At 33.2% G+C, this 25,234-nt stretch overlaps 1 protein-coding gene and 1 long non-coding RNA gene across 2 annotated transcripts in view; one reads left to right on the top strand and one right to left on the bottom strand.

Annotated features, from left to right (window-relative positions):
• Window positions 1–25,234, top strand: part of LOC143068653 (uncharacterized) — a 511,029-nt gene that overhangs the window by 336,646 nt on the left and 149,149 nt on the right. The gene's annotated exons all lie outside the window — the stretch shown is intronic.
• Window positions 24,681–25,234, bottom strand: part of LOC143069821 (uncharacterized) — a 40,687-nt gene continuing 40,133 nt past the window's right edge. Inside the window, exon 16 of the mRNA XM_076244625.1 lies at window positions 24,681–24,775. Within this exon, the coding sequence (XP_076100740.1) occupies window positions 24,681–24,775 (95 nt within the window). The remainder of the gene's footprint in view (window positions 24,776–25,234) is intronic.

The following is a 25,234-nucleotide window of genomic DNA, read 5'->3' as shown; positions in this document are numbered from 1 at the left end:
AAGATAAGGAGGTTGTATGAGTACACACCAGGCTTTCTGTAAATTAAGAGATGAAGATGTTGATTCAGTACACACCAGGCTGGCTGTTAGTTTTGAGATTAAAAGGCTGTTTCAGTATAGACCAAGCTGTCTGTTGGTGGAGAGATGTGCAGGCTTATTCAGTTCCCTGTATGTCGGTAGACATATGTTGATGATGATCCATAACAACCAGACTGTGAGTTTAAAGGCTGATTCGGTCCACACCAGGTTTTTGTTGGTTGAGAGATTGAGAAGCTGATTCAGTACACACTAGGCTGTTTGTTAGTTGAAAGAATATTATTATGCACCAAATTGTCAGTTGTGGAGAGATGATGAAGCTGATTCCGTATAAACAAGGCTGTATGTTGTGGACAGCAGATGCTGATTCAGTAGACACCAGACTGTCTGCTGGTTGAGACATCTGGATTATAATTCAATACACACCAGTCTTTATGTTGGATGAGAGATGAACAGGCTGATTCAGTACACACCAGAATGTCTGTTAATGCAGAGATGATGATGCTGATTCAGTACAGACCAGACTATCTGTTGGTAGATAAGTGATGATGCTTATTTAGTTGCTTCAGTACACATCATAACTCTGTTGATTGAGAGACGATGATGCTGATTCAATTTAAAAAAAAACCAAGCTGTATGATGGTGGAGGCTTATTCAGTAGAGACAAGATTGTCTGTTGGCTGAGAGATGATGATATTGATAAAGTTTAAACCAGGCATTCTGTTGGTGGAGAGATGAGAAGACTGATTCAGTTCACGCAAGGATGTCTAATGATGAGATACGTTAATGCTGATTCAGATCACACCAAACTTTCAGTTGGTGGAAATATGATGATGCTGATTCAGTACAAAGTAGAATATTTGTTGGTGGAAAGATCATGATGTATATGCCAGACTGTTTGTTGGTTGAAAGATGATGATGCTAATTCAGTATATGTCATACTGTTGGTTGAAAGATGATGATGCTAATTCAGAATATGCCAGACTGTTGGTTGAAAGATGATGATGCTTATTCAGTATATGCCAGACTGTTAGTTAAACGATGATAATGCTGTCAAAATATGCCAGACTGTTGGTTGAAAGATGATGATGCTAATTCAGAATATACCAGACTGTTTGTTGGTTGAAAGATGATGATACTAATGCAGAATTTGCCAGTCTGTTCATTTGTTGAAACAAAATGATGGTTTTTCAGTATATGGCAGACTTTGTTGGTTGAGAGATGATGATGGTAATTCAGTATATGCCAGACTGTTTGTTGGTTATGACTTTATGATGCTAATTCAGTACATGCCACACTGTTGTTGGTTGAGAGATGATGATACTAATTCCGTATATGCCAGACTATTGTTGGTTGGGAGATGAATATGTTAATTCAGTATATGCCAGACTATTTGTTGGTAGAGAGATGACGATGGTAATTTAGTATATGCCAGACTGTTATTGGTTGAACGAAGATGATGCTAATTCAGTAAATTCCAGACTGTTTTTTGGTTTAGAGATGATGATGCTAATTCAGTATATGCCAGACTGTTTGTTGGTAGAGGGATGATGATGGTAATTCAGTATATGCCAGACTGTTTGTTGGTTGAGAGATGAGAAGACTGATTCAGTTCACGCAAGGATGTCTGATGATGAGATACGTTAATGCTGATTCAGATCACACCAAACTTTCAGTTGGTTGAAAGATGATGATGCTAGTATCAGTATATAATAGAAGATGCAGAAAATCATGCATTTGTGTTTGAAGAACTCAGTTTGTTGATTGAAACTATGAATAAGGTAAATGTCATACTGTTGGTTGAAAGATAATGATGCTAATTCAGAATATGCCAGACTGTTGGTTGAAAGATGATGATGCTAATTCAGTATATGTCATACTGTTGGTTGAAAGATAATGATGCTAATTCAGAATATGCCAGACTGTTGGTTGAAAGATGATGATGCTAATTCAGTATATGCTAGACTGTTGGTTGAAAGATGATGATGCTAATTCAGTATATGTCATACTGTTAGTTGAAAGATGATGATGCTAATTCAGTATATTCCAGACTGTTGGTTGAAGGATGATGATGCTAATTCAGAATATGCCACTGTTTGTTGGTTGAGAGATGATGATGCTAATTCAGTACATGACAGACTGTTGTTGGTTGATAGATGATGAAGCTAATTCAGTATATGCCAGACTATTGTTGGTTGGGAGATGATGATGATCATTCAGTATATGCGAGACTGTTTGTTGGTAGAGAGATGATGATACTAATTCAGTATATGCCAGACTGGTTCAACGAAGATGATGCTAATTCAGTAATTCCAGACTGTTTGTTGGTTTAGAGATGATGCTAATTCAGTATATGCCAGACTGTTTGTTGGTAGAGAGATTATGATGGTAATTCAGCATATGCCAGACTGTTAGTTGAAAGATGATGATGCTAATTCAGAATATGCCAGACCGTTTGTTGGTTGAGAGATGATGATGCTAATTCAGTATATGCCAGACTGTTTGTTGGTAGAGAGATTATGATGGTAATTCAGCATATGCCAGACTGTTAGTTGAGAGATGATGATGCTAATTCAGTATATGCCAGACTGTTTGTTGGTAGAGAGATTATGATGGTAATTCAGCATATGCCAGACTGTTAGTTGAAAGATGATGATGCTAATTCAGAATATGACAGACTGTTGGTTGAAAGATGATGATGCTAATTCAGTATATGCCAGACTGTTGGTTGAATGATGATGATGCTACTTCAGAATATGCCAGACTATTGGTTGAAAGTTGATGATGCTAATTCAGAATATGCCAGACTGTTTGTTGGTTGAGAGATGATGATGCTAATTCATTACATGCCAGACTGTTGTTGGTTGAGAGATGTTGATGCTAATTCAGTATAAGCAAGACTATTGTTGGTTGGGAGATGATTATGTTAATTCAGTATATGCCAGACTGTTTGTTGGTAGAGAGATGATGATACTAATTCAGTATATGCCAGACTGTTATTGGTTGAACGAAGATGATGCTAATTCAGTAAATTCCAGATTGTTTGTTGGTTTAGAGATGATGATGCTTATTCAGTATATGCCAGACTATTTGTTGGTAATGGGATGATGATGGTAATTCAGTATATGCCAGACTGTTTGTTGGTTGAGAGATGAGGATGCTTATTCAGTATATGTCAGACTGTTTGTTGGTTGAAAGATGATGATGCTAATTCAGTATTTGCCACTGTTGGTTTAAAGATGATGATGCTTATTCAGTATATGCCAGTCTGTTCATTTGTTGAGACAAAATGATGGTAATTCAGTATATGCCAGACTGTTTGTTGGTTGAGAGATGATGATGCTAATTCAGTATATGCCAGACAGTCTGTTGGCTGAAAATGAGGATGCTTTTTCAGTATATGCCAGACTGTTTGTTGGTTGAGAGATGATGATGCTTATTCAGTATATGCCAGACTGTTTGTTGAGACTTCAGGATGGTAGTTCAGTATATGCCAGACTGTTTGTTGGTTTCGAGATGATGATGCTAATTTAGTACATGCCAGACTGTTGTTGGTTGAGAGATGATGATGCTAATTCAGTATATGCCAGACTATTGTTGGTTGGGAGATGATTATGTTAATTCAGTATATGCCACTATTGTTGGTTTGGAGATGATTAAGTTAATTCAGTATATGCCAGACTATTGTTGGTTGGGAGATGATTATGTTAATTCAGTATATGCCAGACGACTGTTTGTTGGTAGAGAGATGGTGATGCTAATTTAGTATATGCCAGACTGTTTTAGGTTGAACGAAGATAATGCTAATTCAGTAGATTCCAGACTGTTGTTGATTTAGAGATGATGATGCTAATTCAGTATATGCCAGACTATTTGTTGGTAGAGGGATGATGATTGTAATTCAGTATATGCCAGACTGTTTGTTGGTTGAGAGATGAGGATGCTTATTCAGTATATGTCAGACTGTTTGTTGGTTGAAAGATGATGATGCTAATTCAGTATTTGCCACTGTTGGTTGAAAGATGATGATGCTTATTCAGTATATGTCAGTCTGTTCATTTGTTGAAACAAAATGATGGTTATTCAGTATATGGCAGACTGTTTGTTGGTTGAGAGATGATGATGGTAATTCAGTATATGCCAGACTGTTGGGTTGAGACATGATGATGGTTATTCAGTATATGCCAGACAGTCTGTTGGCTGAGAGATGATGATGCTTTTTCAGTATATGCCAGACTGTTTGTTGGTTAATAGATGAAGATGCTTATTCAGTAAATGCCAGACTGTTGTTGGTTGAATGAAGATGATGCTTATTCAGTAAATGCCAGACTGTTTGTTGGTTGAGAGATGATGATGCTTATTCAGTATATGCCAGACTGTTGTTGGTTGAACGAAGATGATGCTTATTCAGTAAATGCCAGACTGTTTGTTGGCTGAGAGATGATGATGCTAATTCAGTATATGCCAGACTGTTTGTTGGTAGAGAGATTATGATGGTTATTCAGTATATGCCAGACTGTTGGTTGAAAGATGATGATGCTAGTTCAGAATATGCCAGACTGTTTGTTGGTTGAGAGATGATGATGCTAATTCAGTACATGCCAGACTGTTGTTTGGTTGAGAGATGATGATGCTAATTCAGTTTATGCCAGACTATTGTTGGTTGGGAGATGATTATGTTAATTCAGTATATGCCAGACTATTTGTTGGTAGAGAGATGATGATGGTAATTCAGTATATGCCAGACTGTTTGTTGGTAGAGGGATGATGATGGTAATTCAGTATATGCCAGACTGTTTGTTGGTTGAGAGATGAGGATGCTTATTCAGTATATGTCAGACTGTTTGTTGGTTGAAAGATGATGATGCTAATTCAGAATTTGCCACTGTTGGTTGAAAGACGAAGATGCTTATTCAGTATATGCCAGTTCGTTCATTTGTTTAAACAAAATGATGGTAATTCAGTATATGGCAGACTGTTTGTTGGTTGAGAGATGATAATGGTAATTCAGTATATGCCAGACTGTTTGATGGTTGAGACATGATAATGGTAATTCAGTATATGCCAGACTGTTTGTTGGTTGAGACATGATGATGGTTATTCAGTATATGCCAGACAGTCTGTTGGCTGAGAGATGAGGATGATTTTTCAGTATATGCCAGACTGTTTGTTGGTTGAGAGATGGTGATGCTTATTCAGTATATGCCAGACTGTTGTTGGTTGAACGAAGATGATGCTTATTCAGTAAGATGCTGATTTAATTAACTCTAAAACTGTCAGTTGGTTGAGACATTAGAGGCAGATTAGGTCTTCATCAGACTGTCTGTCAGTTGAGAGATGTTAATGCTAATTCAGTATATGCCAGACTATTTGTTGGTTGAGAGATTATGATGCTAATTCAGTAAATGCCAGACTGTTTGTTGGTAGGGAGATTATGATGGTAATTCAGTATATCCCAGACTGTTGGTTGAAAGATGATGATGCTAATTCAGAATATGCCAGACTGTTTGTTGGTTGAGAGATGATGATGCTAATTCAGTACATGCCAGACTGTTGTTGGTTGAGAGATGATGATGCTAATTCAGTATATACCAAACTATTGTTGGTTGGGAGATGATTATGTTAATTCAGTATATGTCAGACTGTTTGTTGGTTGAGAGATGGTGATGCTAATTCATTACATACCAGACTGTTTTTGGTTGAACGAAGATAATGCTAATTCAGTAAATTCCAGACTGTTTGTTGGTTTAGAGATGATGATGCTTATTCAGTATATGCCAGACTATTTGTTGGTAAAGGGATGATGATTGTAATTCAGTATATGCCAGACTGTTTGTTGGTTGAGAGATGAGGATACTTATTCAGTATATGTCAGACTGTTTGCTGGTTGAAAGATGATGATGCTAATTCAGTATTTGCCACTGTGGGTTGAAAGATGATGATGCTTATTCAGTATATGCCAGTCTGTTCATTTGTTGAAACAAAATGATGGTAATTCAGTATATTGTAGACTGTTTGTTAGTTGAGAGATGATGATGGTAATTCAGTATATGCCAGACTGTTTTTTGGTTGAGACATGATGATGGTAATTCAGTAAATGCCAGACTGTTTGTTGGCTGAGAGATGATGATGGTAATTCAGTATATGCCAGACTGTTTGTTGGTAGAGAGATTATGATGGTTAAGCAGTATAAGCCAGACTGTTGGTTGAAAGATGATGATGCTAATTCAGAATATGCCAGACTGTTTGTTGGTTGAGAGATGATGATGCTAATTCAGTACATGCCAGACTGTTTGTTGGTTGAGAGATGATGATGCTAATTCAGTTTATGCCAGACTATTGATGGTTGGGAGATGATTATGTTAATTGAGTATATGCCAGACTATTTGTTGGTAGAGAGATGATGATGCTAATTCAGTATATGCCAGACTGTTGTTGGTTGAGAGATGATGATGCTAATTCAGTTTATGCCAGACTATTGTTGGTTGGGAGATGATTATGTTAATTGAGTATATGCCAGACTATTTGTTGGTAGAGAGATGATGATGCTAATTCAGTATATGCCAGACTGTTTGTTGGTAGAGGGAAGATGATGGTAATTCAGTATATGCCAGACTGTTTGTTGGTTGAGAGATGAGGATGCTTATTCAGTATATGTCAGACTGTTTGTTGGTTGAAAGATGATGATGCTAATTCAGAATTTGCCACTGTTGGTTGAAAGATGAAGATGCTTATTCAGTATATGCCAGTCTGTTCATTTGTTGAAACAAAATGATGGTAATTCAGTATATGGCAGACTGTTTGTAGGTAGAGAGATGATAATGGTAATTCAGTATATGCCAGACTGTTTGTTGGTTGAGACATGATAATGGTAATTCAGTATATGCCAGACAGTCCGTTGGCTGAGAGATGATGATGCTTTTTTCAGTATATGCCAGACTGTTTGTTGGTTGAGAGATGATGATGCTTTTTCAGTATATGCCAGACTGTTGTTGGTTGAACGAAGATGATGCTTATTCAGTAAGATGCTGATTTAATTAACTCTAAAACTGTCAGTTGGTTGAGACATTAGAGGCAGATTAGGTCTTCATCAGACTGTCTGTCAGTTGAGAGACGAGGAGCTGATTCAGTTTTACCAGGCTGTCTGTTGGTGGAGAGATGATGATGCTGATTCAGTTAACATAAGACTGTCTGTTGGTGGAGAGATGATATACTGGCTGTTGGTAGAGAGATGATAGACTATCTGTTGGTGACAAGATGATGATGCTGATTCAGTTAACATAAGACTGGCTGTTGGTGGAAAGATGATGATACAGATTCAGTTAACATAAGACTGTCTGTTGGTGGAGAGATGATGATGCAGATTCAGTTAACATAAGACTGGCTGTAGGTGGAGAGATGATGATGCAGATTCAGTTATGACATAAGACTGGCTGTTGGTGGAGAGGTGATGATGCAGATTCGGTTAACATAAGACTGCCTGTCATGAAGAAAGATGTTATCTGGAGGCATAGATGTTGGTGACAAAACTTTATCCTGTGCGACTGTCTGTGTGAAGACAAATTGGAATTACATGAAGAAAGACATTATCTGGAGGCATACAGGTTGGTGACAAAACTTTATCCTGTGCGACTGTCTGTGTGATAACAAATTGATATAACATGAAGAAAGACATTGCTTGCTGAACACTTGCTGGAGGTTTACCTGTTGTTGGTAACAAAAACATCCTGTTTGACTGTGTGCTGTAACAGCAAATTCAGCAAATTTTCAATTTATTGGCATAACTTGAGAACAACGAATGTGATGCCACTCAAATTTAAACCTGGTCTGTGTTAGGTGGTAATAAGCAATGTCTCACAAGTTTCTCTATATTTGATTAAGACCATTTTTATATGGCTGCACAAATAGGTGGCTGTAAAATGGTATTGCAATGTTGAATGAATCTCTATGAAACTGTTCTTCTCTATTCTTCCTTAATATCAAGTTCATTTCTAGAAGAAAAAGAAACACATACAAATTAATATATATATTCATATCCACTTCCTAACTAACTTAAGAATTTTAAGGATTAAGTGTGGAATCTGCTTACAAATTCATGCATGCATATATCACATAGCAAATAAAACACATACATGTATTTGCTTCTCTTGGACTTGCAAGTTGAGAAAAAGAACGAAAAAATTGTTGAAAAACTGGAAATCCCCCCCCCCCTTTTTTTAAATAAATATAACCCCAAAACTTGGAATCCAAAATTAATTTAAAAAAAAAAGGCTCATGTCAATAGATCTACACAATTCACTCAAATTGGTCAAAGGTATACCATAATATGTCCCCTTAACAGGCTTATAAAAAATAAGTGCAAAATATCAATCGAGAAACCCAATGTCAAAGAAATTGCAGAAATGATGTCTTTCAAAAATAAAAATTTCTCCTAAATCCCAATCTTTTGCGCCAATATACTTTCGCACCCTACACGTTCGCGCCCGATTTGCATTTGTAGAAGATTTTAAGTGATTTGTGGTAACGAAATCCCTGACTTAATAATTTACCAGTACTTTTGCGTAGGATGCATACCGTTCCTGAACAGGTCATGACTGGCAAATGTGATTGTTTCCCCCAGCTACTTACATATTTGATCCATTTTAGTCCTTTCTCTATTTTTCTCTTCCTTTCCTTTTTCTCATTCATAATTTTAACTTTAACTTTATTCCAGTCAAATTTTATTGATTGGTGGCTTGACAAAAACTTCTGAATATCCACTTTGCCTGAAAACATTTGCATAATTTTTGTCATATAAAATTACTGGTTATTGGCAATTGAGTAATGTTATAATAGCTTTAGGTAAGTGTTGTGCATCTGTTAATTTGGTTTACAATTTTAATCGTTATTTTTCTTCCATAAAAGCATATATTTTATTAAACTCATGAGAAGTTTCCAAAATATCTCAGAGTATCGACTCTTGTTATACTGTCCCATAAAGACTCTTTGAATAATTCCATTATAGAAGGCGCATGACCTTAATAAGTTAATCTGAAAATTCTCTGTGAACTTTCAAAGATCTGGATTAAAAACAAAGATTGTACCAGTAATATGTAAATTAGTTCCAATGTCTAGAAAATAGGAGTCAAGAGCTTGCAAGCACTGACTGGTAAAGATTGCTTCAATTCAATTTATCAGTGAGAAGTAAAATTAATGTCACATTGGTTGTACTTGATTAATCAACAATTCTAGACAATGCAAAGGAAGGAAACTCCAATTTTTAAAGATAGCTTTAACAATGATATAGTTTATTTTTCTAGAGCAGATAATGGATTCCTGTACCTTGCAAAAGTTATGTAATTTTCTTGAAAGTGTAACATCATTTTGTGCCTTGAATATCTGAGCATATATTACATTTATAAATTTCTGGAAATGTTCATGGACAGGGTGTATAGAATGTTATGATAAATGCACTATATTTTGTGTATCAAAGAGGTAGTGATAAGTCTTGGAAGATTTAGATATCAAGTCAGTCACATAAGGTTTTGATTGCATTTTATGCAATGTTTGCCTAAAAATTGTTCAAACAATTCTAAAATGGCAGTAGCAAAACTTCAATATGTGTGCAATCATTCTGTGTATTGTCATCAATCTTGATTGAAAAATATAGGAATTTTGATAAAAAATTACTTAAAGTTCCCATGTCTGGAAAAAGATAATAAAAATCTCCCACAATTCCATAATAGCACCCAATAGGAAATGCACAACTTCAACATGTGTGAAATCTCTCAGTGAAGAATCTGGGTGGAAAACTGTTGAAGCAGTTAAATAAGGTATCCACTTTCCTGGTCACTTTAATAATCATTGTTGAAATTTGTTAGTACATTGTAATATCTCAAATCAAGATCTTTTAATGATCTAGGGGTTGTTGCATGAAGTATGACATTGTGAATATTATTGAAATATGACATACCAGGATATGGCTTTTCACACTTTTCTGTGATGTAATCTTTAAAATACTCCTGTACACATATTGTTTCTTCATCACTCCATCTTGAGTACTGACGTGCTAAAAAAATTAAAATGCATTTATTTTTTCAATAGAAAAGCAGGGATTTGCTCAAATATCATATTTCATTAGCACTCATTAGATTTATTAATCACTAGCACACATTCTATATTTCCTTCTTTGGTCACTCGGGACTATTAAAATATCGTTTTACTCAAAAAATCTTGCAGGTAAACATATATAAATAGATGGAAACTTGTGAATTAATTAAGACTTGAAGTTATTTATAATTTGTAACACAAAACAATTACATATGTTCCTTAAATAAGTGTTATTACTAATTCTTTCAAAGATGTATAAAATAACTTATTCAAGTAATAATTTGTCATTATTTTTAAAGTAACCCTTAATCTTTATTCTCCTCTTAAATCTAATAAATTCTTCATTTTATGATACAAAATGCTGTAAAAATTCATGAAAACTACAATAAGTCCATGCTTCTATTGATATTTAAAATAACTCTATTAAAACAAAAATTACTTATATAAGTAACTAAAAAAAATTACTTGTTTAAGTAATTCCCCAGACTGAATATAGAATATTTAACACTTTTTATATGAAATATTGTGCAGCAAACAATATTTCAATTGGGGTCATTATTCATGTTACACTTACTGTTAGTTTTAAGTATGCAACCCCTTTGTTATTAAAACATTCATAAGTGAATAAATTTATATCAAGTATAAGAAATGAGTCAAAATACTAATACCTTTTATAAAAAAATGCATTTTCATATAAAAAAGTTAGATGAAAAATTCCTATAAACATAAATGTTTCCACAGAGAACTTACCTTTTGAGAATCCACTATTACCAACTTTGACGTTATCTTCATCACTTTCTACTTCCTCAACAAATTTTCTTTTAACTGTAGGTATCTATAAAATATTTAATTGGCACTTTTAAAATTTTGTCTAGAATCAACCCTTTTAGTCCTTAAACTTTGGAGTGAAATCATAACAAGTGAAACTGCGAGCTACTGCTCACTGATGATACCCCAACCACAAGTTGACAATATATATAATAGTGTAAAATATGCAAGTGTTAGGTAAACAGGAAGTTCTTGAGTGATGAATCTGAAAAAGCATCACAGGGTATATAGCTGACTTACATAAACCCTGAAACCAAATTTCAGAAATCCTTGTATTGTAGTTCTTGAAAAAAAACATGTACCAATTTTGTGTCAATAATGATTCATATGATTACTATATGGTTTCCTCTTGCTACTAAGTATTAGGGCATAAAAATTGGGATGAAAACACAAAAAAAAAAATGAGCAGCTGGCTAAAATATTTTTTTGGAAGTCCTGTTTCATAGTATTAATACACCTGCTGTAAACGCTTGAGATACATCATTAACTGAGCATATCTGGCACATAATTGGTGGTGACATGCGTGTAAGAGAGTAATGTTAGTTCAAAACTTCATGGATTTATCTAAATAAAGGCAACAGCAGTATACCGCTGTTTCGAAATTCATAAATCGATAGAGAAAAAACTTTGCAGAAAGGATGGCAAAGACTACATACAATAAATTCAACACTTGATCCATGTAACGAAAAATTCCACATAAATTCAGGAGAAGTGGTAAAATTGTAATCAAAATCAATGTTGAACATTATATTAAATTGAAGCTGATCCATTCTCATTTGTGTATATATCAAAATACTAATATGATGTCCTAATGTCCCCTTGTAAACAAAGCTAATTAGAACAAAATATGCCTTATGCATGCATGCACACAAACTGACTGTTTACATTCTCGTTATTTCCCTTCTTTTCCAAGTAAATTATATATTGTTATTAAATGACATGAGCAAATCAGCCCTAATACAGATAAATGCCTGTGCAATACTGATGACGTTCCACTGCCTTTATAAATCAAGAGTTCATATTGTTTTTTTGAACAAGGCCAATACTGAAAAAAACCTGCATTGGCCCATGACTTAATACTTGGGGTTCACTTTCAGTTTCAATTGTCTTATGTCTAACTTAACTTAAAGACTTATATTTATACATAAACACATTTTGTAATGTACTTCATAACTTTGAATCATAGAATAACAAGAATGTGTCCCAACAACACAGATGCCATACTCGCACTAACATTTTCTATGTTCAGTGGAGTGTGAAATTAGGATAAAAACTTTAATTTGGCATTCAAATTAGAAAGATCATATCATAGGGAACATGTGTACTTAGTTTCAAGTTGATTGGACTTCAAATTCATCAAAAACTACCTTGACTTAAAACTTTAACCTGAAGCGGGACGAACAAACAGACAGACAAACGAACAGAGGAACGAACAAATGAACAAACGAACAGACAGAGGAAAGGACCCACAGACCAGAAATCATAATGCCCCTCTACTATCGTAAGTGGGGCATAAAAAGTTTGGAAGTCTTAAAATGGAAATATTTCTCAGCCTTTTCAAGTACGACTTACAATTTTTGACATACTTTCATTTCCGTTTATAACTCACCATAATACACAGACTATCAAAGAGCATGAAAAGCTAAATTGTCTGATTTATTCTTCTTTGCTACTTAAAGGGGCTACGAGATATATAAAAAAATTTAAGTATGACATTTTGTTTGTTCAATCATTAAAGGGGCACTAGCTGTCAAATTCATGGTCACCGATTTGATTAAAATTCTCATATTTGATTTATAACAATATAAAACATTTATCCAAACTATCAAAAGTCTAAAATAAACAATTTACAGAGCATGGGATAGATAATATATAGGTTCGTTTCATGTGTATTTTAGTTCAGACGCCATCTAATTAACTATCCATTTGACCTCAGATGACCATAGAAGCGATGTAAACATAAATAAAGATATGAATAGATTAAACCAACACGTGCAATTGGATTTTTATAGGTCTGTTTGATTTAATTTTATAGATTAAAAATAGATGTTTCTCATTGTTTTTAACCATATAGGAATGATTTTATGTGCATCGAATTAGTAATAAAATGATTTACCGTAGTTTCACTTTCATTGTTGACATTCTTTTTCTTTAAATAACCAGTACACGTACAATACATGCGTTGTCAATCTCTAGCTAGGGGTTAAATTGAAGTTCACATGAATACGGATTTAAAGAGGTCGACTCATTCACTTGCAAGTGAATTACTAATTATCAGTGTTTCTTAGCGTTATTTGACAAAATTGAACCTTTTTGGCTGCAAAAAGCGAATTGTTATTTCACTGTTTCACTTTCATTATTGATTGAACAGAAAAAAATCAAACTTTAGATTTTTTATATATCTCGTAGCTAGTGCCCCTTTAATGAAAGGGAAATAGGGAAATAATAATTTGCTTTTATTAGCTAAAATGGTTCAATTTTGTCAAATTAAGCTAATAAACATTGATAATACTTGCAAGTGAATAATTTGACCTCATTAAATTCATATTCATGTGAACTCCAATTTAACCCCGTAGAAAGTGATAGAATAGCGCATGCATTGTCCATGTACGGTTATTTAAAGGAAAAGAATGTCAACATTGAAAGTGAAAAAAAAGGTAAATAATTTGATTAACTGAATCGATCCAAAAAAAATCATTCTTATAAAGGTAAAAGCGACCATAAACACACATTTTTAATCATTAATACAAAATTTAATAGACCTATAAAAATTCAATTGCAGGAGTTGCTAAATCTATTTATATCTGTGTTTATGCTTACATCCCTTATACATGGTCATAGAAGGTGAACTCCATAGTTAATTAGATGGCGTCTTGGCTTAATTTCAGACGAAATGAAGCTACATCTTATTGAGACCATGTCCTGTTAATTGTTTATTTTATACTTTCAAACTGATAGTTTGGAAAAATGTTTTACATTGTTATATAATAAAATATGAGAATTTGACTCAAATCGGTGAACATGAATTTGTCAGCTAGTGCCCCTTTAATAATATTTGTGATATAAAATATAATAAGATATGAAATTCTGTATTTTCTATAGATTCTGGATCAGCTGTGTTGGCTGTCGACTCTTCCAAGTTTTGGTTCCAATACAGCTAACCTCGAATCTATAACAGATCAAATACAGAAACAGCAAGCTAATAACACTATATTATTAAAACATCATATGTTTCAATGCTATTTATTGTGTGAACCCCTGAGGGTTCACGCATATTTATTAGTTAGAAATATGGTCTATGGAGGAATATTCGGAAACTTTTTTTTTGTTCATTCGGAACATTTTTTCTTCTTATCTGTATAATATATAGCATCCTGCAATTAAGAGCACCTCCATACGGGGTATTCAATATATTTAAAACATGGCAATAAAGAACTTTACACTGATTGCTTACCGACTTATATGCTATATGATAATAAAATATATAGTTGAAAATCTATATAGAAAAAAACTGAAATAGCTATCCATACGTATAATTTTTAAAGAATAATAATGATTCAAAACATGGACACATGTACCTCAGTCTTCCAAACATTCATCAATTCATTTAGAAATACTTAATGAGGCATTGCGAACTGGTCAACTTAGTATGATACAATGTACATTAATTAATGTTCCTTATGACCGATCATCAATAGGCAACTCTCCTATCAGCAAGCGGGAGATTTCCCAATTTCGGCATTTAAGCAGGAGGGTTGGCAGGTATGTGCTCTATGTTCATCATATTAAGGCTCAGTGTAAAATATCGCCAAATTTAATACATACCCATTTTTAAATGAGCATAGAGCATAACATGAAGAAATAATTTCTTAATTTAATTGTACTGTCAAATAGAAAACAATTTCCAGGCAGGTCTGAAACTTGCCATCCCATGGCACCTTAGAATTATAAAATACATGACCAAATGATTGATTTAATAAAATAATTTATTGCAAACAAGCCTTTCATAAGGCCAATTAAAATTAATTGATAGATTTTCATCCCTGCCCACCCTAATTTCTTTTTATTTGGAAAATTATGATTTCCAGATTTTGTTCATTTTGGTATATATTAGTGTAAGTGTTACTTGATTACTTGATCTGACATATTTCTAATGAGCATAACTTTCATTAAATTGCATAACTATAAAAAAAAAAAATTATTACTTACAGCATCAATATAACTGAGCTCCCTTTCAAGTTTTCTTTTTCTTTCTTTCTTTTCATTCATAACTTTCACCTTTATAACGTCAACATTACAAGTTATATCAGGATATTTTGCCTTGAAATCGTCAATTTCAGTTGCATCTGAAACCCAAAAAAAAAAATGAAGTTTTTTGCTTTCATCTAAACTTAAGCAGTAAGAGCACACTGCATAAGTGAAATTGTTAAATAGGTGAAATCTACGTTGTCAAGTAATCTTCAGACTAAAGGACAACTTATTGTTGGATTACTGTCAAACTTGTCTGAAAATTTCATCACAGATAGATCATGATCGACACATTTATCACTTTAACTCCCTTTCACTTTTGCTCTCACTGTTGAAGTTTTTGAGATAAAAGCCAAGGCCTTCTTTTGTCTTCTATGTTCTATTTTTAGTCATTGCAGCCCGATGATGTATGTTGGTTGATGAATCAAATCCTTCAAATACAATTTAAAAACAAAACACCATAAGGAACATCCAATTAAAGTTTGGAAGTTTTTGACCCAGTAGTTTCAGAGAAGAAGATTTTTGAAAAAGTAATAGACTTGCAAAAAGAATGAAAAATCTAAACATTAAAAGGGCAATAAATAATTAAGGAGTCAATTGACAAATTTGGTCATTGAAACAATTTTGAAGATCTGACTTTGCTGAACATTTCAGAACCCTGTTAGATTTGCTCTAAATGCTTTACTTTTTTCAGATATATCGTTGTCTACAATAATTATAGTCCCAATGATGGGATTTCTTTATGTGAAAACTGTTCGATTAAAGTTTCAAGATCATGTACAAATGACTTTAAATTTAGGGCTTTTCTGACCCAAATTTAGTTATCCTTTGAAATATATTCTAGATATTATCTTAACTTTTTGTAATGTAGGAATGGAAACTGCAGGAAGCAGTTTATATTGTCTATACACCTTACCTGGACTTGGCTTCTGTGCAGAATCTGTTATATAATCTTGAAAATATTGTCTAACTTTTTCAGTATCCATTTGCTTCCATATGTTTCTCTCTTTAAAGAAAGCAGAAGCAAGTAATTAGGTAGTTAACAATGTCACAGTTGCTTCTTGAAACTAAAAACAGATATGTGAACGGCTTTGAGATTATCTTTTTTTTCAGTAAAAGATACCATGTTAATTATAACAAGGAGGTTATGTGAAAAGGAGAGGTGCTAAACGATAATTTTACACATAAAATGTTACCGACTTGTCATGCATAATAAAGTTACAAATATTTTTTATATAGAGATAAGACAGTTGTTTTTTTCATTTACAAAGGTTTTACACTAGTCATTTTTGGCACTCTTTATAGATTCCTGTTCAGCATGAGCCAGGACTGTATCTTGATCTATAATGGATTTTTACAAATTATGACTTGGATAAAGAGTTGTCTCATTGGCACACATACCACATCTTATTATAGCTATAAGTTTCCACTTAACAAGAGACAAGTTTTTTTCAAATATCTATATAGACCTTATCATATGATTGAACCTTAAATAAATTTGTTTGAATGAGTTTTGCATGTGTAAATCTTTTAGGAAAGATTTATCATCACTTTCATTTAAAATAATGCTTAATATATCAGTCATGCTGCTCACGGGGAACCTTTCACTTTTGTTAGAATTTTATTTGTTATAATTAACTCCTTTAGCTAATTTTAGTCACTGCTATATCTAGTGCTTTTACATTGGCCCTTTGTATCTTTTGTCTTTTTATCAGTTGTTGTTTGAGTCTAGCCCTTCTAGATGATTCTAAATCTGTTCTTATTTCGCAGTGGTGTCTTGCCTTTGGAACGGTGAGCTAAAAACAGTTTACATCACTCAGGAGTATGAAAATAAATCACAAAATTAAAAGACTGATTAATACATTGTTTACTTACTATCTTCCATCAGCTTGTTTCTGGTGAGGCCTTCCAAATCTCTCCCATTTTTTTTATCATTTTCTCTTTTCATTATCTGCAGCTGAAATAGGCAACATATTTTGACAAAGTTATTAATGTAAAATAATAATAAAGATCTGTGCTATTAGGGCATAATACAGTCCTTTTAGCTTGTCTTTTTGTTTTTAATGATTTTTTTTCAACAATAAATTTACATATTATTTCCAAAATATAATCAGAAATTATGTAAAAAACAAAAGGGTACTTAGTTCATAAATATATAAAAAAAAAGTCACCATAGTTTCATCATAACCTGCTGATAGCAATTTTGATCTTTAGTAAAACTAGAGGCTCTAAAGAGCCTGTGTCGCTCACCTTGGGCTATGTGCATATTCAACAAACAACACAGATGGATTCATGACAAAATTGTGTTTTGGTGTTGATGATGTGTTTGTAGATCTTACTTTACTGAACAATCTTGCTACTTAAAATTATCTCTATCTATAATGCACTTGGCCCAAAAGTGACTGGAAAATATTTTGTAACAAGAATGTGTCAATAGTACACGGAAGCCCCACTTGCACTATCATTTTCTGTGTTTAGTGGACCGTGAAATTGGGATAAAAACTCTAATTTGGCATTTAAATTAAAAAAAAAAATCATATAACAGGAAACATGTATACTAAGTTTCAAGTTTATCGGACTTCAACTTCATCAAAAACTACCTTGACCAAAAACTTTAACCTGAAGTTTGCACTATCATTTTCTATGTTCAGTAAACCATGAAATTGGGGTCAAAACACTAATTTGGCATTAAAATTAGAAAGATCATATATCATAGGGCACATGTGTACTGAGTTTCAAGTTGATTGGACTTCATCAACTTCATCAAAAACTAACTTGAACAAAAACTTAAACCTGAACAGACGGAAGGATGAACGGACGGAAGGATGAACGAACGAACGCACAGACCAGAAAACATAATGCCCCTTTTCTATCCTAGATGGGGCACAAAAATTTACAAACATTTACAAAATTTATGAAAATTGTTAAAAATTGACTATAAAGGGGAATAACTCCTTAAGGGGTCAATTGACCACTTTCGTCATGTTGACTTATTTGTAGCTCTTACTTAAATGTGAAAAATGGTTAAAAATTGACTATAAAGGGCAATAACTCCTAAAGGGGTCTACTGATCATTTCGGTCGTGTTGACTTATTTGTAAATCTTACTTTGCTGAACATTATTGCTGTTTACAGTATATCTCTATCTATAATAATATTCAAGATAATAACAAAAAACAGTAAAATTTCCTTTAAATTACCAATTTAGGGGCAGCAACCCAACAACGGGTTGTCTGATTCATCTGAAAATTTCAGGACAGATAGATCTTGACCTGATAAACAATTTTACCCTGTCAGATTTGCTCTAAATGCTTTAGTTTTTGAGTTATAAGCCAAAAACTGCATTTTACCCCAATGTTCTATTTTTAGCCATGGTGGCCATCTTGGTTGGTTGGCCGGGTCACCGAACACATTTTTTAAACTAGATACCCCAATAATGATTGTGGTCAAGTTTAGTTAAATTTGGCCCAGTTGTTTTAGAGAAGATTTTTGTAAAAGTTAACGACGCCGGACGACGGATAGACGCTGGACGCCAAGTGAAGGGAAAAGCTCACTTGGCCCTTTGGGCCAGGTGAGCTAAAAACAGTAAAATTTCCATAAAATACCAATTCAGGGGCAGCAACCCAACAACGGGTTGTCTGATTCATCTGAAAATTTCAGGGCAGATAGATCTTGACCTGATAAACAATTTTACCCTGTCAGATTTGCTCTAAATGCTTTAGTTTTTGAGTTATAAACCAAAAACTGCATTTTACCCCTATGTTCTATTTTTAGCCATGGCGGCCAGCTTGGTTGGTTGGTCAAGTCATCGGACACATTTTTTAAACTAGATACCCCCATGATGATTGTGGACAAGTTTGGATTAATTTGGCCCAGTAGTTTCAGAGGAGAAGATTTTTGTAAAAGATTACTAAGATTTACGAACTAGAGGCTCTAAAGAGCCTGTGTAGCTCACCAAAGTATATGTGAGTATTTAAGAAAGGAAGCAGATGGATTCATGATAAAATTGTGTTTGTACATCTTACTTTACTGAACATTCTTGCAATTTACAATGATCTCTATCTATAATGAACTTGGCCCAGTAGTTTCAGTGGAAAATGTTAGTAAAAAATTTACAAATTTTATGAAAATTGTTAAAAATTGACTATAAAGGACAATAACTCCTTAGGGGGTCAATTGACCATTTCGGTCATGTTCACCTATTTGTAAATCTTACTTTGCTGAACATAATTGCTGTTTACAGTTTATCTCTATCTATAATAATATTCAAGATAATAACCAAAAACAGCAAAATTTCCAATTCAGGGGCAGCAACCCAGCAATGGGTTGTCCGATTCATCTGAAAATTTCAGGGCAGATAAATCTTGACCTGATAAACAATTTTACCCCCCCCCCCCCCCATGTCAGATTTGCTCTAAATGCTTTGGTTTTTGAATTATAAGCCAAAAACTGCATTTTACCCCTAGTTCTATTTTTAACTGTGGCGGCCATCTAGGTTAGATGGCCGGGTCACGTGACACATTTTTTAAACTAGAAACCCCAAAGCTGATTGTTGTCAAGTCTGGATTAATTTGGCCCAGTAGTTTCAGAGGAGAAGATTTTTTTTAAAAATTACTAAGATTTACCAAAAATGGTTAAAAATTGTCTATAAAAGGCAATAACTCCTAAAGGGGTCAACTGACCATTTCGGTCATGTTGACTTATTTGTAAATCTTACTTTGCTGAACATTATTGCTGTTTACAGTTTATCTCTATCTATAATAATATTCAAGATAATAACCAATAAGAATGTGTCCAAAGTACACAGATGCCCCACTCACACTATCCTTTACCATGTTCCATGGACCGTGAAATTGGGTAATAATCTAATTTGGCATTAAAATTAGAAAGATTATACTATAGGGAACATATGTACTAAGTTTCAAGTTGATTGGACTTCAATTTTATCAAAAACTACCTTGACCAAAAACTTTAACCTGAAACTCCAACTTTTATTTTCTATGTTCAGTGGACCGTGAAATTGGGGTCAAAAGTCTAATTTGGCCCAGTAGTTTCAGAGGAGAAGATTTTTGTAAAAGTTAACGACGACAGGAAACGGACGACAACGGATGACGACAGACGCCGGACGCAAACTGATGGGAAAAGCTCACTTAGCCCTTTGGGCCAGGAGAGCTAAAAAGGGCATAAAATATCCAACATAATGATTTCTTGTCAGCTTATAACTAATATGGTCTCAATGAGATCATAAATAGAATATAAATTGATATGAAAGAGTATGATTTATTTGCCACTAGTTAAATATTAAATAAATATAATTGACCCACAACTAATTAAAATACTCACTAGTTTTGTTCTTCTTGCTTCTCCATCTTTTAAAAGGATGTCTTCATTCAGTTCTATCAGAGGAATCTTTTCAACTTTTTTTTTAAATAGTAAGAATGAGATAAACATGACAATAAATGGTATGTAAACCTAACATGTAAAGTAGTTTTTTTACTTTGTTAAAGTGTTCTTTGAGCTTGATACATTTAATATCCTTTTTAGAATTGTATATGCACTGAATATAATCGGGCATATTATTGTGGATTTCTTGGGACAATTCATTTTTAGATTTAATCATCCCAGTGTGTGTTTGAAGTTTTCTTTGTTTGTTAAAATAATAATAAACAAACATTTCTATAACATTCAATCAAGTCAAACCACTGTGCAGGCCAGTTCATTCTGTTAATTCTGTTCCAAGGTACAAACTCTTCGGAGGACTATGCACAATGGACAGGGGCAGTGTCATCTGTGGTGACTGTAAATTTTGATAAATTTTGTCATGATCAATACCAGGTTTTAAAATATGATTTTAAATGAATACTTTATTTCCAGCACCTGTTAGATTTGAGCTTGATCTTGTCAGTGATTTATTGTATCAGGTAATTGTAGTTTATTTTTATATGCAATTTGTTGTCGTTGACTGAAAATGGCACAGATCTATCTATCTCCATATTTTCACACGCAGTCAGAAGTTTTGTTTAAGGGCAACCTGAAACTATTCCTGGCCACTAAAATTTTGAGTTGGCCATTAAATTTTCATGTCTGGTGGTCAATTGGCAACTTCATTTCAGAAGCTACTTTGAGGGCTGCGCCTCCCTGGAGGAGGGAAGAATCTCAGAAAAAAAATCAAATAGCCTTGCAAGGCGTCATAATTATTTGGACTTGGATTATAATGTATTCCCTATTTGATTTAATCTTCATATCCATTTTTAATTATTTCGATTCTGATTAGGACAATAAAGGTAATTTGTATGTCAACAAGTATAAGTGCAAAGCGTTTGTGTAGGCTCTTGTATGACCCACCTCCCTTTTTTGGCAAACGGCTGGCACTGTGGTTTTTCAGATGGAGAACAGCCAGCAAGAAAGGTTGTCGTATCTAGGTCAAATATGTCAATTTCAGAATGCAACCCTTTAGTCATAATGAATGGAATTAGTAACATCATGTGCACCATTTAAGAGTTTGGAAGTGTTTTAAGTTAATGAAATATATTAAGTGCATGACAATTTGATAAAATTCACAATTCTACAGTAGTCAATATACCCATGTGCAACAATTTAAAAAAAAATCTAGAGCATGTTTGTTCACAAAGCAAAAGAAACACCTCATACTAAAATTTAAAACAAGAATGTGTACAAAGAACACAAATACCCCATCCGCACTATCATTTTCTATGGACCTTGAAAATGGGATAAAATCTCTAATTTGTCATTAAAATAAGAATGATCATATCATAGGAAACATGTTAAATAAGTTTCAAGTTGATTGGACTTCAACTACCTTGACCAAAAACTTTTGCCTGAAATGGGATGATTCGATGGGTGAACGAAAGCAGACAAGAAAACATAATGCCCATAAATGGGACATAAAAATAGCAAATCTCCGATACAAGTGTATATTTTTACATTAACAATGTAATTAATGAGTTTTAAATTTGCTCTACCTTTGGCCTTCAGAATTTTGCTCTTTTGATCAAACCATCATGCAATTTAACACCACCTTAAAATGACTTCAAAATTTCCACTAGTTATATCAATTTCTCAGTAAATCTTCTGAATATTTCGTCTGCAAACTTTGGCTAAATTCTTCTGTTCAAACATGTGTGAACATTTGAAAACAAGTTGTGTGCTCTATTGCACATGTCTGGGTTATTATAAGCATAATAGTCCAAGCACGTGTTTACTGAATTATTTTGAATGCCCCCTTTGACGTGATTCTAAATATACAAAACTCTAAACATAAATACAGAATGTTGTTTAAATTCATTTTCTTACTTTGTTTTTACTTTTTAAAACAGGACAATTTAAAAATCTGAGTTGTTCCTTTTAATGTAAAAACAAAACGGTTAAGTCTTGGAAGGGAGTCAATGGTAAAAGTCTACAGATTGCCTGACAGCACTTGTATCCCAAAAACCTTTTACTACTTATCATAAGGTAAAACTAAACTTACTCTCATTCTCTGAATTGTCTTTTGATCCATCAACTTCTGGTTCTGTAAGTTTTTTGTTTTTAACTGGTTGCTTCTGAAATATGTACAGTAGCAATAAGGATGAACGAGTGAAATTGTGAGCAGTACCCCATAACCACTGAAATCCTTGTAATGTAGCTCCTGAGAAAGAAGCGACAAAAAACATTCATGTAACAACTGACGGATGGACCACATCATATTTTAACACATGGTATTGCCACATTGATTATGATACATATATTCAAAGAGCATATTGTTCTGAGGTTGAAGAAGAAGCATTTATATCTAACATGAATATCACATGATATCATGTGGCTTTATATACAACATTAATACCATGTGTGATGAAAGTTTATATCACATTGTGCTCATAACTGAATACTATGTTTCTACTCCTTTCTCATACTACTCACATGGTGTGGAGAACATTAATATCACATGATTCCTATATTAAAATCATGTTGGAAATTAATTGTCTGGCTAAAATTCAATTTTTCAAAAAAAAATAAGACATTTAAGGCTTTAGAATGATTCAATTATTAATATGATGCAATCAATTAGGCAGTTAGTACTGAGTAACAGAAGTGGAGGCAAAGTATTGAAATAGCTCACTAAATATTACAATGTTGGTGTCTTATGCTTTGCAAGACCATATATACAGCAATTATACTTACAATATCAACTAGGTCATAATAATCAAGCTCCAACTTTCTTTTACATCCTTTGTTCTTGTTCAAAACTGAATCTGAATTAAGCTCTTCGTCTGGATGTGGTTCAATGTGATATTCTAAGTCAGTATTATCTTTAAAAAAAATAAAGCATAAGGTGAATTGATATTATCATGTACACTAAATAAACTGTTGACACAAAGATATGTTTCACATATGTAACGTCTGACAAAATGGGCCAAAAGCCGTTAAATGTTATTTTGACTTTGATGTTGCAAAGTTAACATCGACAAACTGAAGCACCTTCAAAATATTCATTCTTTTTCTAAAAACAATATTACTTTATTGAAAAAGCTATTAACATAACAATGTGTTTAATAAACTGTATCATTTCAAGCCTTAAGTCATACCCATGCACTCTCCTTGTTTCATTGAAAGTCTTTATTCAAATGTTAGACTACAGTTCTTCCTTTATTTTATCATTATTCACTATATATTCAACTCTATAACTTTTTTGTAGTACTTTTTGTTAATCAATTCTTAGAATGTATCAATGATCATTCTGTCATGATATTGACATGAGGATAATTATTATAATGTAGTAATTTAATTTTGGATGTAACACATCTTCTGATTGGCTAACATTGTTTTGTTTATCAGCTCATAGACATAATTTAGTCATGTGACAGTGACAGTGATGTCATCAACTTTTTTCATGGTATAAGGTTTAAACTGGAATTTAAAATTAAATCATAAGGAATAACTATAATATATTTTGTTTCTATTCGCTACCAGGGTTATTCAGTATGCACCACATTTTTTATGTTATTTCAAATTTCAAATAAAAAGAAAATTATTACAGTTATTCCTGAAATAAAATAATCAAACATTCAAAGAAATTAAAGATTAAAAAAAAATTAATAATTTCAAAATACTTTTTTAATAGTTTAAGATAAAATATAAAACAATGAGATATTCTGATAAGCGTTTATATTCAATAGGTAATAAGATTTAATCTGTTTACAAAGATAAACCATTAATTCAAAGAGTATATTGTGAAAGGTGACAAAAAAGGGGAAATAACTCAAGTTTATTGTCAAACAATTTTGAAATAGACAAGTTATTTATGACCTTGAGTTACAGTAATTGGTGTTAATTAACAGTGTGTTTGACGTCAAAGCTGTCAAGTACAGTGATACACTTAAATTGTCACTTAACTTGACAGTTCATACTGTGCTTAAGGGATTTTGTCATATATATCTACTGGCACTCATGAAAGGGCAAGGAAAATTACATATAAAAAAATCATGAAGTTCTACCTGACTCTGAAACATGTTCAACCAAACTTTGAGGAATATCTAAGGAGGTATTGCTACTGTTTATACTGTCCACAGCTTCAGCTGAAAAATTAAAATATTACAACAATTTTAAAATAATTGTAACAGGTTGCTGTTTCCAAATCTCCCAAACAATGCTCCAATAATTTGTCATTATCCCATGGTTGCCTGTTATTGGGAAAAGTCCATTAAAAGTTGGTTATTATAGCTGACTATGCGGTATGGGCTTTGTTCATTGTTGAAGGCCGTAAGGTGACCTATAGTTGTTAATGTCTGTGTCATTTTGGTCTTGTGTGGATAGTTGTCTCATTGGCAATCATACCACATCTTCTTTTTTATATTGGTCTAGTAAATTGATATGATTAAGTGACGAATAGTGATTGCTCGTATGGCATTCACTTCTTCTTCAAATGATGAACAGGAATTTAAATGGCTAAGGGTGGGGATCTTGACTGTTTACAAGGTTTCAACTAGAGGCTCCATTAGGAACCTGTATCATATATAAATACACATAGATAAAGA

The sequence above is a fragment of the Mytilus galloprovincialis genome, chromosome 3, assembly GCF_965363235.1.
Source record: "Mytilus galloprovincialis chromosome 3, xbMytGall1.hap1.1, whole genome shotgun sequence".
Classification (NCBI taxonomy): Eukaryota; Metazoa; Mollusca; class Bivalvia; order Mytilida; family Mytilidae; genus Mytilus; species Mytilus galloprovincialis.
This window is presented reverse-complemented; position numbering and strand designations above follow the sequence as displayed.